Here is a 14,155-nt window from a genome sequence, read left to right on the forward strand (position 1 = left end):
TTCACAGGAAGATCTGTTGAGCCCAAGACTGTCTACTTTTTCCAGTCTAAGCACACAAACTCTTGTCTCAAAAAAAAAAAAAGTTTGTGTTTAGACTAAGATCCCATTCCTTAAGATATCTCATGCAAATGTTCCAAAATAAAAAAATTGTGATGTCTGAAACACTGCTATTCCCATGCATTTCAAGGAAGGGATACTCAGCCTGTATAATTTTCCAATAAAAGATGGCAGTCCTTATTGGAGGAATTGGTGTTTGAAGGCAGCAGAGGGAGGAACACAAATGAGCCTAGAACAGTTCATGGGAAATTGCTTAAAAACTTATGTGGACAAAACAAAAGGACACAGGAACCAGTCTGAATGGACTTGTCAAAGCCAAATCTGAGATGACCTAAGCTAAAAATAAATAATAATAAAGTTAGAACCATAGAATAAAACAAATATCCATGAATCCATACCACTATAAAATGCTTGTGGGGAGTGGGAGATGTTATTATATGCCAGCACTTGGGAGACTGAGACAGGAGGTTATGAGTTTGAGACCAGCTTGGCCTGCATAGTGAAACCAAAGCTAGCCTGAAGTGAGACCCTACCTCAAAATAATAATAATAATAATAATAATTAAAAATATTGTATGAAATTACCATCAAATTATGTGACACAGGAGAGTGAGTCAGCCTCACCCCAATTTCAAGGCCAGTGTGGGCAACTCAGCAAGATCAGCTTCCTACATACTGGGATCACAGGTGTGTACCATCATGTGGGCTGAGTTGCCCACACTGGCCTTGAAATTGGGGTGAGGCTGACTCACTCTCCTGCACATAATTTGATGGTAATTTCATACAATATTTTTATTATTATTATTATTATTATTATATTATAATTATTATTATTATTGTTGTTGAGAGGGTTGGGAAGTGAAGCTCATTGATAGAGTGCAAGGCCCTGGGCACAATGTCCAACACAAAATTTAAAGTAATAATAATTATTATTTACTGACTTGAGTCTTTCAGAGTTCCAGTTAAATACATAAACATGGCTGTGGTGGTACTAAATTTTTTCACTGATTTGACATGATGGTACACACCTGTGATCCCAGTATGTAGGAAGCTGAAGCAGAAGGATCATGAGTTAAAAGGTCAGCTTGGGTTACATACTGAGTTGGACACCAAGCTGGACTGCATGGTTAGGCCCTGGGTCCAAAAATCAGTAAGGAATTATGAAATAGAAAATTACCTTCTGGGGCCTCACAATAATAATTATATCAAGAATCATTAGTAGATGTTAAAGCTAGTGGCTAAAGGTTTGAAAGAGAAGCAAATGTTTACACTATCTCAGAGTATTTACACACAAGGTACATATGATTACAAAGTAGCAAACTAGTTACTTTACAGTGGAGAAGTCCAGCCTGCCACAACTGAAGTCAGAAATGGAAGTTTGCCTCCTCAGGAATGAGGCATCCCAGCATTATTCACCTGATCGTTGTGGTTGGAAATAAGATTTGAATCCAGGGCCTCATGAATGCTAGACAACTATGCTACCACTAAGCTGTAATCCCAGCTTTTTATTTTGGGACATGATCTTGCTGAGTTGCCCACACTGGCCTTGAAATTGGGGTGAGGCTGACTCACTCTCCTGCAAAGCTGGGATCATACACTTGTGATCCACCATGCACTTCTTGATAGGGCACAATGAAAAGAATCAGTATCTCTGGTGGTTTTTTTGTTTGTTTTTTGTTTTTTGTTTTTGTTTTTGTTTTTTTGCTCCAAATGCCTTCAGGGCAGGTTTGGCTGGCTTGAGTTCTGGGGATCGAACCACAGCAACCTGAGCCTGACTGCTTTGTTGAAGCAGGCACTTAAAAGAGCTGTGCTAAGGGGCAGGCCCCCAATATCTCTGGTATTCTGCCTCAAAAACTGTGGATCTATAATCATAAGGGAACATCAGGCAAACCCAAAGTCAGGGACATTCTGTTATAAAATATGAGTCACAGCTGGGCCTATGACACATGCCTATAATCTCAGCACTCTGGGAGATTGAGGCAGGAGAATTGCAAGTTCAAGCAAGGCCTGCCTGAGCAATTAGCAAGACCCACTCTCAAAATTTAAAAACAAAACCAAAAAAAAAAAAAAAAAAAAAACTAGAATTTAAGCTTTACAATTGCTCATGGTGGACTTGATGGAGAAATTAAATATATTATCCTTTACCAAACACACTGTACGTATATGTCGCAATAAATTTGTAGATTGGGAAATGGAAGAAGACAAGAAAATTACATTAGTCTGTGTACTTTTGCCAAGCCATATTGAATTATTTTATGCCTAGAGACATTAGGAACTAATTGTACAAAAAAACCAAGTTGTTTTTGTTTTCTTTTTAAAATTTATTTATTTATTTGGTACAGGGTCTTGATACACAGTTCAGACTCGTAGTGACCCTCCTGTCTCACCCTCCCCAGCACTGGGATTATAGACGTGTGCCACCACAACCAGTTTTGGTCACTAGCACTGAAGCGTGGCATTCAGTACCAGAAATTGAACCGTGTCTACGCTTGCCAGGCAGGCACTTAGCTTGCCGAGGTATCTCCTGAGCCCAAGAACCAAGTTTAAACTGTACATCAAGTGCACACTTATAGTTCCGGCACTCTGGAGGCTGATAGAGGAAGATGGCCACAAGTTTGAGGTTGACCTGGGCTACATGATAAGTTCAAAGCCAGCCTGAACTGCGCATGAGTGAGACCCTGTCTCACTGAAAAGCTTTTTGTGGGGCACATCATTCCTGTAAGAGTTTTATAATGTATTTCTTGATAGTTTTAAGTAATAAAGACATTAACATACAAACAATTTTACATTGTTTGAAATGTAAATTATTCTCAGAACACTTTCAAGGGGAGTTGCATTGCCCTTTTAGTGCCTTGAGAAAATTGTTCTACTGCCATGAGTAAAAAAAATTTTTTTTTTGGCGGAACTGGGGATTGAACTCGGGCCCTTGCGCTTGCCAGGCAAACACTTTATTCTACTGAGTTAGCTCTGTGGCTCCAAAATTTAAGCATGTCACATTTTATTTTATTTTTATGTATGTAGGTATGTATGTATGTATGTATTTATTTATTTTTGAGGAACCAGGGATTGAACTCAGGCCCTTCCACTTGCCAGGCAAGTGCTTATTCTACTGAGCCATCTTCCAGGCACCCAGTAGTTGTTATTAATATGCTAAAAGAAAAAGGCAATTTATGGATGGCTATTTTTGAAAAAAAAACATGAAAATGGAATACTTAAATAACTGTAGCAGTTTAAAGGACACATGATTACTAAATGCACTGTGGGAGCCTGGGTGGAAAACTATTCCAAAAAATGGACATTATAGATTGTATGTGTAGCTTAGTGATAGAACATACCTTGGCTCCAGTCCTCAGCACCACTAGAAAAAATGAGCTGAGTATGGTGGCACATACTTGCAGTCCAAGATATTTGGAAGGCTGAGGCCAAATGATCTGTTGATCACAGGAGTTCAAGACCAGACTGGGGAAGCAAAATGGCAGAACCCGGTCTCAGAAAGTGAAATTATAAAAAAAAAAAAAAAAAAGACATCAAAGAGTCATTAACAAACTTTGAATAAGATCTATAGATCAGTTGATAGTATGTTAATGTTAACTCTGGGCATTGATAATTGTATTGTATCTATATAAGATGTTAATACTGAGCTGGATGAAGATTGTACAGGCAGTTTTTGAACAATATTTGCAAAATTTTTGTATGATCAGAAGTTCCTAAGTCACATGTTTAAAACACTAAAATTATAAAATATAACAATTAGAAAAATATATGCTAGAGGTGCTCTCGCCTCCTACCCCAACCATGTCTTCTCACAACACTTTCTGAATCAGACGATTCCTGGCCAAGAACCAAAAGCAGAATCACCCCATTCCTTAGTGGATTTGTATTAAGACAGGTAATAAAATCAGGTACAACTCCAAGAGGAGACCCTGGAGGAGAACCAAGCTAGGACTATAAGGAGTTGCACATGAGCTGCAATACATTTACCCTCTGGGAGGTCACAAGATGTTGTCCTCTTATAATCATGGTCAAGACAATACTGAATAAAGTTTTAAAAATAAAAAAAAAATAATTTTAAAAAAGGTGCTAGAGGGGGGCAAAGTTTAATTTAGTATGTGGGGTACTTTTTTTTTTTTCTTGAGATAGGGGCTCACTATATATAGTTCATCTGGCCTCAGACTTGTGGCAGTCCTCTTGCCTCAGTCTCCCCAAAACTCAAGAGGCAGAGGCAGGAGAAAAACAGGATTGAGACTAGCCTGTGCTACACTGTGAGTTCAAGGCCAACCTGAATTACATAATGAGATTCTGTCTCCAGCAAGAAAACATTACCAACCACACTAAAACTTGACCCATTAAATCTTCCTCTACCTCTGACAACTATTCACATAAGTGGAATGATGCAGTATTTGGGCTTTTCTGATTGACCTTACCATATTTTAAAGATCTTAAAAGTTAGAACGATAGCTGAGTATAGTGGCTAATACCTGCAGTCCCAGCACCTGGGAGTCTAAGACAGGAAGATCACTGTGAATTTGAGCCAGCCTGAGCCACATGGCCAGCCTAGACTGCTTAGGGAGACCCTGTCTCAAAAAGACCAAAAACAGGCTGAGGAGATAGCTTGGCGGTCTAAGCACCTGCCTAGCAAGCACAAGGACCACATGCTGTGCCAGCCCTGGAATCCCAAGCTCACCGTGCTGGCTGTTGAAACCGGGCATGGTGGCACACACCTGTAATCCCCTCCCTGTGGAGGCTGAGACAAGAAGATCACTATGTCTAAGCTGCATAGGGAAACCCTATACCAAATAAATAAATAAATAAATGATTGAAAAAAGATAAAAAAGACCAAAAGCAAAATTAGAAAGTTTTTGGCTGAGGGGATAGCTTAGTGTAGGACATTTTTAGAGCATACTTGAGGCCCTGAATTCAATTCCTATGACCTCAAAAACATTTAATTAAAAGATTTCAGTTATACAGTAAGTATGTCAATCATTAAAAGGTAAATTAGAACTGGGCCGGTGATGTACACCTGTAATCCCAGCACTGAGGGAGGCTGAGGCAGGATTGTAAATTTGAGTTCTACCTGGGATTTGTCAGAATAAAAAGTACTAGGGATTTAGTTCAGTGGTAGAGTGCCTATTGGCTCAATCCCCAGAACCTCCAAGAAAAATAAACCAGTACTCTACATCTGTATTCCTAGCACTCTGGAGGCTAACACAGGAGGTTGTCAAATTGCAGTCCAGCATGGTTTACATAGTGAGTTCAAGACCAGTTAGATTTTTTTGTTGTTTGCTTGTTTTGGGGGATTTTTTTGTGTGTTGTTTTGTTTTTTCAGCCAACAACAACAAAAAATTATTTTCTGCCTTATAACTGTGTCAGAAAATTCTGAACACTTTTATCTGGTAATAATTTGTGGCCAAGCATGGTGGTGCATGCCTATAATCCTCGCTCTTGGGAGGCTGAGAATAATGCTCATTATTTCAATTTCAAGACCAGCCTGAGCTACACAGTGAATTCAAGGCCAGCCTGAACCACACGTTGAGACACTATCTCAAAAGGGGGGGAGTGTAAAAAAAAATTGGTTCTTTGATCAGAAAGATCCCTTTATGAGGGAGGGGAGAAGAAAGGCATAGAAGAGAAGGATCAGAACAGGTGCAGTGGAAGGGACAGCTGTAGGAGCCACACTGAATTATGAAAGAACATAATCAGTTTTGAATTCCATTGTTAAAGTAGAAAGATTGAAAACTGGTGCATGTGAAGGTTACTAGCCAGAATATGGAAGATTGTTCTTATTTAAGAGCTGTGCATGAGAGAGATAAAAGAGGTATCTGTGTGTCTGTGTGACACAGATGATGTAGGGTTGAAAATTTTTCATAACCATGCTTGGCATTTTTTGTTTGATGTTACTTAGATATAAGCTATAAAGTGTTATTTTTCTCTCCCCATCACCCCATAACAGTAAGTCTGCCTAGGTACAGTAGGTGCATTATGGGGATAGGTAAGTACTACGTATTTGAAGGGATATGGTGAGGGGTCATCAAGTGTAAGGAAGCACAGTGACTGCTGATCACTTGAAGCCTGTTGTTAGTGATCCCCCCCCACGCTGCCTTAAGGGCAGGTCTGGTACCGCAGGTGGAGGTGGGGATCAAAAGGCAGTACCCTGTACCTGACTGCATTTGCATGAGCAGGGGCTTGAACAACTGAGCTAATGGGCAGGTCCCTCCTCCCTTGAAGCCTGTTGTTAGAGAAACTTGTTTTTAATGGCCTGTTCATAAGAGCCCCAACCTTCTTTCGGTGCTGAGGATAGAACCCAGGGCCTTGCACTTGGTAAACAAGCCATTTACCACTGAGTTAAATCTCCAACCCCAACCTTGTACAATTTGTATAAATATTCTTAAATGAGTAGTGGTTGTACTAAACGTTATTAAGCTGATTACATACTTTTAACCCTGAGCGTCTTCGTAAGAGAAATTGGCAGAAGAGCTCAGGAGCTTCTATTTGGCAAAAGGATTTTTTGTTGGAAAGAATTCTGTTTCAAAAATAAAAAAAAGAATTCTGTTTCAGTGATTAAAAAGTGAAAAATCCGGGGCCGGGGAGATGGCTCAGTGGAATAAGCGCTTCCCTGGCAAGCACAAGGGCCTGAGTTCAATCCCTGGTTCTGCAACAACAACAACAAAAAAAAGTGAAAGATCCAAACTTCATGTCACACTGGTAAAACTATTTGTTGTTCATCAGCTGTTGTCTGGGTCTACAGGACACAGTTGTTCCCACAGTAATAGTGGTTTCATCTCATGTGACTGAGAAATAACCAAGTGCATTGTTGAGACTTAAGATAGAACTTTATTTCAGCAATTATCTTAGTTAACGTTGTGGGGTGATATTATCTCTTTAGCTAAAATGATTGTTATATCTAGTTTAAAGTCATTGTTTTTTGTCTCAATTGAGATATACAGAGGAAAATTCCTTTCATTTTATATTTTTGGTTTTTATGAGACAGGGTCTCACTATGTAGTTCAGGCTGTCCTTGAACTCACTATGTAGCCCAGGGTGACCTCAAACTCATGGTGGCCTTCCTGCTTCAGCTTCCCAAGTGCTGAGATTACAGGCATGCATCACCATTCAAGTTAGAGGAAAATCGCTTTTAAAGAGGTGCAAGAAAGATTTATATTACTATTTTGACATTTATTCTTTTTTTTGGCGGAACCAGGCAATGGATTATTCTTTCTAGATGTGCAAGTGTAAGAAACTGAATGTTACATCTAGATATATAAACATTTCTCTTCAGAATATTCTTTATTAGCGCCTATTAATTTTATACAAATTAGGTTTCTGTGCATATATTTTGGTCATACTCATCCCCTATTACCTTCTTTTACACTCTCACTTCAGAGTATTCTTGGCTGTGAAAGTAACCATGTACTTCTGCAAATGTCAGGAAGTAGGAAGTATCTCCTCTGCTGCACGTTTGGCTCTCTTCTGGCATAGATAGTATATTGGCAGTTTCATCTGTAGATGGGCCCATCACTGCCCTTTCCTTACTGATCTGGTTCTCCCTCCAGCTCAGGAGACTTAGGTTTGAATAAGCACATAGGGTCTTGGTTATAAGAGGCCCTGAGGAGTTTGAAACTTCCCTGCTTATAAGAGCTGAAGGACCTGATACGTATTTACTTTTCTCCAGATATTTGTGTATTTTTCTGCTCTAAACTCATGGGAATGAATTAGAAAATTGCATTGTTTCCAAAACATACAAACGAGTTTTAATGGATTTTTTTTTTTTTTTTTTTTTTGGTGGAACCAGGAATTGAACTCAAGTTATTCTACTGAGCTATCTCCCAGGCCCCTTTAATGGGATTTGTAATAAGGCTACAGATAAACAGTATGAATGGTGTGTTTTTCTTTGTGTGTGTGTGTGTATTTAGTACAGGGTTTACAGGATCTACAGAGTCTCACTATGCAGGTCGGACTCAGAGTGATTCTCCTGTTTTCAGCCTCCCAAATGCTGGGATTACAGGTGTGAGCCACCATGCCCAGTCTCAGCGTGCCCCAGGGCAGAGTCAGCACGGCACACCAGGGATGGAACCCCAGCTGCTGCACTCTGCTTAAGTAGGCACTTTAGTACGCTGAGCTCTCTGGCTGGCCCTAAGAATAGTTTTCAAGACCCTCCTAGAATCTGCCAAAACTACAGAAATTTCATTAATTTTGTTTGCAAAACACTGAGTAGGTGAGTGATATGCTGGATGTATTTTTTTTCCTTTGTATTTTAGGGAAGGGTCTACAGGATGTTCAGGGTCTCACTACTGGATTGGACTTGCAGTGATTCGCCTGTTTACAGCCTCCCCAGAGCTGGGATTACAGGCGTGCACCACCACGCCCAGTCGCAATTGCTGTTTCAGAGCTCCCCAGGGGCAGGACCAGCGTGGCAGGCCCAGGGATTGAACCCTGGCCCCTGTGCCTGCTTGCAGGTGCTTTAATCCGCAGAGCTATTTGGCCGGCCCTATAAGCTGAATGCATGAGGCAGAGAATTAGTATAGTCAATTTGAAAAGCAAATTGAGTTATTATATGACATTTCTTAATGTTAGTATAGGGAATGCTGTAAGCTATAGCAGATACCTCATTTGATCTCAAAGGAAGATCCATATGAGGAACATTTGTCTTGCCCGATTCCTCAAGATACATTTTGCAGGAAACAGTATGTTGCTCAGATGTGGAGAATTAGTTAGATCTAAGTGGTAGAGAGATATTTAGGACTTTTGTGTCTAAGAATTTAGCAAGTTAGAATATTTAGCTGATAAAATATGTATTAGAGCAAGTATATCTGATAAACTTTTGTGACTATTCATTGTATGTTTAGCTAACTTTGAGGGCAGTGGAAGGGACATAAAGGATTTTTTTTCCCCTTTGCAGTATTGGAGATTAAATTCAGGGCCTTCATGTGGAGCTGTATCCTCAGCCTTGGCTTATATTTTATATTTTTAATATAATTTTTATGTCTCTTTTGAAACAAGGTTTCACTGTGCAGTTCAAGGGGGACTTGAAGTCACTTTGTATTGCAGGCTGGCCTCAAACTTACAGCAGTCCTCCTGCCACAGCCTCCCAAGTGCTGGGATTACAGGTGTGTGCCACTACACCTGGCATCACTTTTTATATTTGAGACAGGATCTCACTATGTTGCTGTAGGGGCTTGAACCTGTGATCCACTTGCTTCAACCTCCCAGAGTACTGAGATTACTGGCTTGCATCACCATGCCTGGCTACATTTTTTTTAATACCAGAAAACAAACTCAGAACCTTGCACTTACCAGGCAGGCACTTATGCCGCTGAGCTATCTCACTGGCCCTAAAGAATTAGTATGCATTACTATGTCTGTTGTACAGAAATAGATTGTTCTGTTTCCCCTTCATCCAGATTCAGGGACCCAAATTGGTAGACCTCCCACCTAATGGGGAGTGATGGTGTTGAGAGGCCATGGTGGTGATGGTGGGGGAGGCCCTCACATCTTACCTCAGCCTCACATGTTCTTTGCTGGTCCATTCAACTCCTAATCCTATTTGAGACCTCAAGCCTTGTCTCCAACCTTCCTATGTAGGATAACTTGGTTTTTTATTAACTCAGAATCTTTTAAGAGAGCTTACTAAGGCAGGAAGCAAGTGGAATAACTTATTCCTAGATTCTTCTTCTCCCTTTCCTGATGAGAAATCCTAACAAAAAAAAGGCAATGGTAACAAACACCTATAATCCTAGAGCTCAGGAGGTTGAGGCAGGAGGGTAATTAATTCAAGGCCATTCTGGGCTACATGGCAAGTTCAAGGCTAGTTTAGACTGTAGTAAGACTCCAATTGGAAAAATGTACAAGTAAAAAATTTTTTGTAATAATAAAATGAAAAAGGAAAAGAAAAATCCTAACCAAAGAGAAAGGGACATAACTAAAGCAGTGTGCCTTGTACCCTACTAGGGTGTTTTTTGGGGGCTCCAGCTGGGAACATTTCTGTGCTGTGTATGAACCACTATAATCCCAGCAGCCCCTCTCCAGACTGCAACCCAAAAGGGTAACTGTGTATTTCACAGAGAACTTTTAAAATCTGGAGGAACCTGTATGTCACTAACCAAACTTCATTCCAAAAAAGTTCAGGCAGCATACCAGAATCTGCTAGTGACAGCCCTGTTGGCATTCTCCCCTTCTTTAGATATTGTTTTATTTTTTGAGACAAGATCTGAGTAAGTAATCTAGGCTTAGCCTTGAACTTTTAGTCCTTTTGTCTCAGCCTCCCAAGTGCTGGGATTACAGGGCACCACACCTATAGGCTTTTGTCACAGAAAGGAATAACAGATGACAGAAGTGTTTGCCTGTAGACCACTCTATCCTGAAAAGTGTCTTAATAGTTATTTCATGTGGTATCCTTTCTCTTTTCTTTTTGAGACAGGGTCTTATTTTGTAGCTCAGGCTGGCCTTGAACTTACTATATAGCCCAGGCAGGACTCCAACTCTCAGTGATCCTCCTGGCTCAACCTCCTTAGTGCTAAGATTACAGATATGTGCCACCATGCCCAACTGATACACTTTTTTTCTTAAAACCACATGTAAAATTGTTCTTAACACCATGGTGATAGGTGGAAGTCCTGTGGTTGGAACAGAGCTCTGATTTCTAATCTTTTATGCTAGCACTATCTTTTCTGTAAATTATTAACTTAAAAAGAATATTCTAAATAACTTCCATTCTCATAACTCGTAGATCTGGCCTTAGAACTAGAAAAGCGGAGAGTATGATCATTTTGGAGAAAGGATCAAATATAACAAGTAAATGTTTTCTTACTCCTTAAAAAATAATTTGAAGCAAAAAAAAATTGGAAAATAATGCAGACAATTCCTATATACCCTCCTTTCAGATTTGTTTCATGTTGACTTATTACATTAAAATTTTTTCCTGAATAACTAAAGAGTATAGTAATAGACATGATGCGTAAATACTTTAGTGTGTATTTTCCAGAAAACAAGAACATTCTGTTACATGACCATCATATGTTAATCAGAATCAAGAAATGATTGTACTGATCTAAGTATGATATCTAACCCACAGACCATATTCAAATTGGCCAGTTGTACTGTAGTTCTCTTTGTAGAAAAAGAAGAGATGTATCTGTCTTTTCTGACCCAGGATAAATGCAAGATCACTTTATTGTGATATATCATTCACTTGTCATGTCTCTTTAGTTTACTTTAATCTGAAATAAGCAGTTCCCTGTTCATACTTTTGAAAAGTACAGGCCATTTGTTTTGTAGAATTTCCCTAATTTTGGTTTTCCTGGTGTCTCCATATGATAGGTTTGGTAAACGTAGTTTGGGAGCAGGAATACTACTGAAGAAGTTGGTTCTCCTTAGTGGATTATAGTAGGAGGTATATGGTTTTGAGTTACCTTCTTTCAGGGAAGAATATGTATCACTTGGAGCTATCAGTTTTCTCCATTTTCAGTTTATTGTTTTCCCACTTATAATTAGTAAGTATTTTATGAGGAGGTACTGGGAGACTCTAAATAAACTTTTAACCACTATTAACAAATAATGATTGTCACTGAGATGATTGTAACTGTGATGGTTGCCAAATGGTGATCTTTCTAATCTCATTTTCTTTCTATGATAAGTAAATACTTCCTCTTCACCCATTTAGTCTGTGAAGTTCTCCTATAGACATCAGCTGGTTATCATTGGTAATATTCCACCTTCTCTGGTGAAAAGGAGTAAAATAACTCTTAATAGGGGCCAAGGAGATGGCTCAGTGGAATGAGCACTTGCCTGGCAAGTGCAAGGGTCTGAGTTCAATCCCTGGTAAAAAAAAAAAAAAAAAAAAAACCTCTTAGGTTGTGGAAAATTTTTATTTCTGATCCCTAGAATGTTTAGAGACTGAAATATATCTGGTTTTCTGATAAAATCAGAATTATATTGCAGCATTTTGTTTTTTCATTTTGGTGTTTGTAGGGTTTTATGGCTGCAGGTTGACGTTTTAAATCTCTGTTGTTATCCAGACCCTGACAAATGATTTTTCCAAACTCAAATTCTAAAAAAGTGAAAGTTTTTATTGATTATACTTACTTGGAGGTTTCTTCTTCTTCCAGATCCTATTACTAGCAAATTACCTGGAGTCATAAGAAAGCCTTTCAAAGAATAATTACCATTTGTCAGCTCAAATATCTGTGAATCTTCTTTTACTGCTGGATTTTCTTATTGTAGGAGAACCTCCTGATGAAGTCAAGCAAAGAACTTTTACATGTGGGCCTCCCTGAAGATTTTCTAAGGAATAAAGGTATTGATTTCTCCAAATCTTTGGTTTTTTTCACTTATTACACATTTTTTTGTTGTTTGTTTTAATGTATTTAGTACAGGACCTATAGGGTCTCACTACACAGATCAGACTTGTAGTGATTCTCCTGTTCACAGCTTCCCAAGCACTGGGGTTGCAGGCGCATGCTGCCACACTCAGTGTCTATCACCCTCTCAGCGCACCCCAGGGGCAGGGCCGGCATAGCAGGCCCGGAATCCAACCCTGCCTAAGCAGGCACTTTAAACCGCTGAGCTATCTGGCCAGCCCACTACACAGTTTTAATTAATAGTTTCTATTTTATATTCAGAATGTAAGCCTAGTTCTTGCTTTGCAAGATAGACTTAGCTGTAGAAGTTTCTCGATAAGTCATTCCCTGTTACTGTGTGTTGAACTCTTGTTGCTGAAATCCTTTAAATTTTTTTTTTTTAAATAATCAGACCATTTTTGCCTATTGTGAAGGATAAACTAGAGCAGGGGAGAAATCCACCCTTTATTGTTGAGCATGTGGTAATTCTCTGGGGTAGGTATGCAAGAAAATGTTCACTGCAGGTCCCCTTGAGAGATTTTTGTTTAGGTTTGGTTTTTACTGAGAGAAGGTATCACTGTAGTGAAGCTTTGAACTTGTTATATATTAAAAGCTGATCTCAAACACTGCAGTTCTTCTGCCTTAACTTTCTAAATATTTTGAGATTACAAGCTTGTGCCTCCACATCTGCTGAGAGGAAATGTTGCTGTTGTTGTTGTTCTGGAACCGGGGATCGAACTCAGGACCTTGTGCTTGCCAGGCAGGTACTTATGCCACTGAGCTATCTCTCCAGCTTAAAATATATTCTTTTTTTTTTTTAAATTATATCCTTGCAGGAGTTTCAGGTCATATACTTAAGTCCTTCATCCACTTTGAATTGACTTTGTAGTTATCAGTGTTGTTTTATTTGTTTGTGTGCCTTTCTTGGCCTTCTGAGTACTGGGATTATATGTGTGTGCTACCACACCAGCCTCTTGTTTTTTTAGAAAGAAGATACAGGGATCTAGTTTTAGTTTTCTACACATGGATATCCAGTTTTCCCAGTACCATTTGTTAAAGAGGCTGTCTTTTCTCCAGTGTATGTTTCTGGCTTATTTGTCAAAAATTGATGGCTGGTTTGGCATGGTGATGCACAGCAATAGTCCTAGCACTTGAGAGGCTGAGGTGGAAGAATCACTGCAAGTGAAAGGCTAGCTCAAACTATATACACAGTGAGTATAAGGACAACCTGAAGTACATAGTGAGACCCTATCTCAAAAAAATTGATGGCTGTCTTTGGGCACGTTTGTTTCTTTTCAGTTTTGTGTTTGTATGTGTGTGTGTATGTGTGTGTGTCTTTTTATGTTTCTACCATGCTGTTTTTCAGGGTTTTTTGTTGTTTTGTCTTCTTGTGACAGGGTCTCATTACGCAGTTCAGGCAGCCCTTGAGTTCACTTTGTAGCCCATGCTGGTCTTGAACTTGTAACAATCTTCTTGCCTCAGAGTACTATGCTATTCTATTCTTTGTTTTATTTATTTATTTATTTATTTATTTATTTATTTATTTATTTGGGGGAGCGGTTTGAGACAGCATCTCTAGGTAGTCTTGGTTAACCTTAAACTCACTACATAGCCCAGGCTGGCCTCAGACTTGTAATCCTCCTGCCTCAGCCTACTGATTTTATATGTATACTCCACCATGTCATACTCATGCTGTTTTTGTTATTATGACTTTGTAGTATAATATGAAACTGGGTACTGTGATACATCCAGCCTCGCTCTTTTTTT

At 39.3% G+C, this 14,155-nt stretch overlaps 1 protein-coding gene and 1 pseudogene across 7 annotated transcripts in view; both read left to right on the plus strand.

Annotated features, from left to right (window-relative positions):
- The window catches only part of Prr14l (proline rich 14 like), a 63,761-nt gene that overhangs the window by 13,940 nt on the left and 35,666 nt on the right, over positions 1-14,155 (plus strand). For all 7 annotated transcript variants that reach the window (XM_023705838.1, XM_023705835.1, XM_023705839.1 and 4 more), the window contains one exon: positions 12,273-12,345. In XM_023705838.1, coding sequence (XP_023561606.1) covers positions 12,273-12,345 — 73 coding nt within the window. The remainder of the gene's footprint in view (positions 1-12,272; positions 12,346-14,155) is intronic.
- On the plus strand, positions 3,852-4,007 carry LOC105740917 (annotated as a pseudogene).

This window comes from Octodon degus, unplaced genomic scaffold (assembly GCF_000260255.1).
Source record: "Octodon degus isolate 3935 unplaced genomic scaffold, OctDeg1.0 scaffold00230, whole genome shotgun sequence".
Classification (NCBI taxonomy): domain Eukaryota; kingdom Metazoa; phylum Chordata; class Mammalia; order Rodentia; family Octodontidae; genus Octodon; species Octodon degus.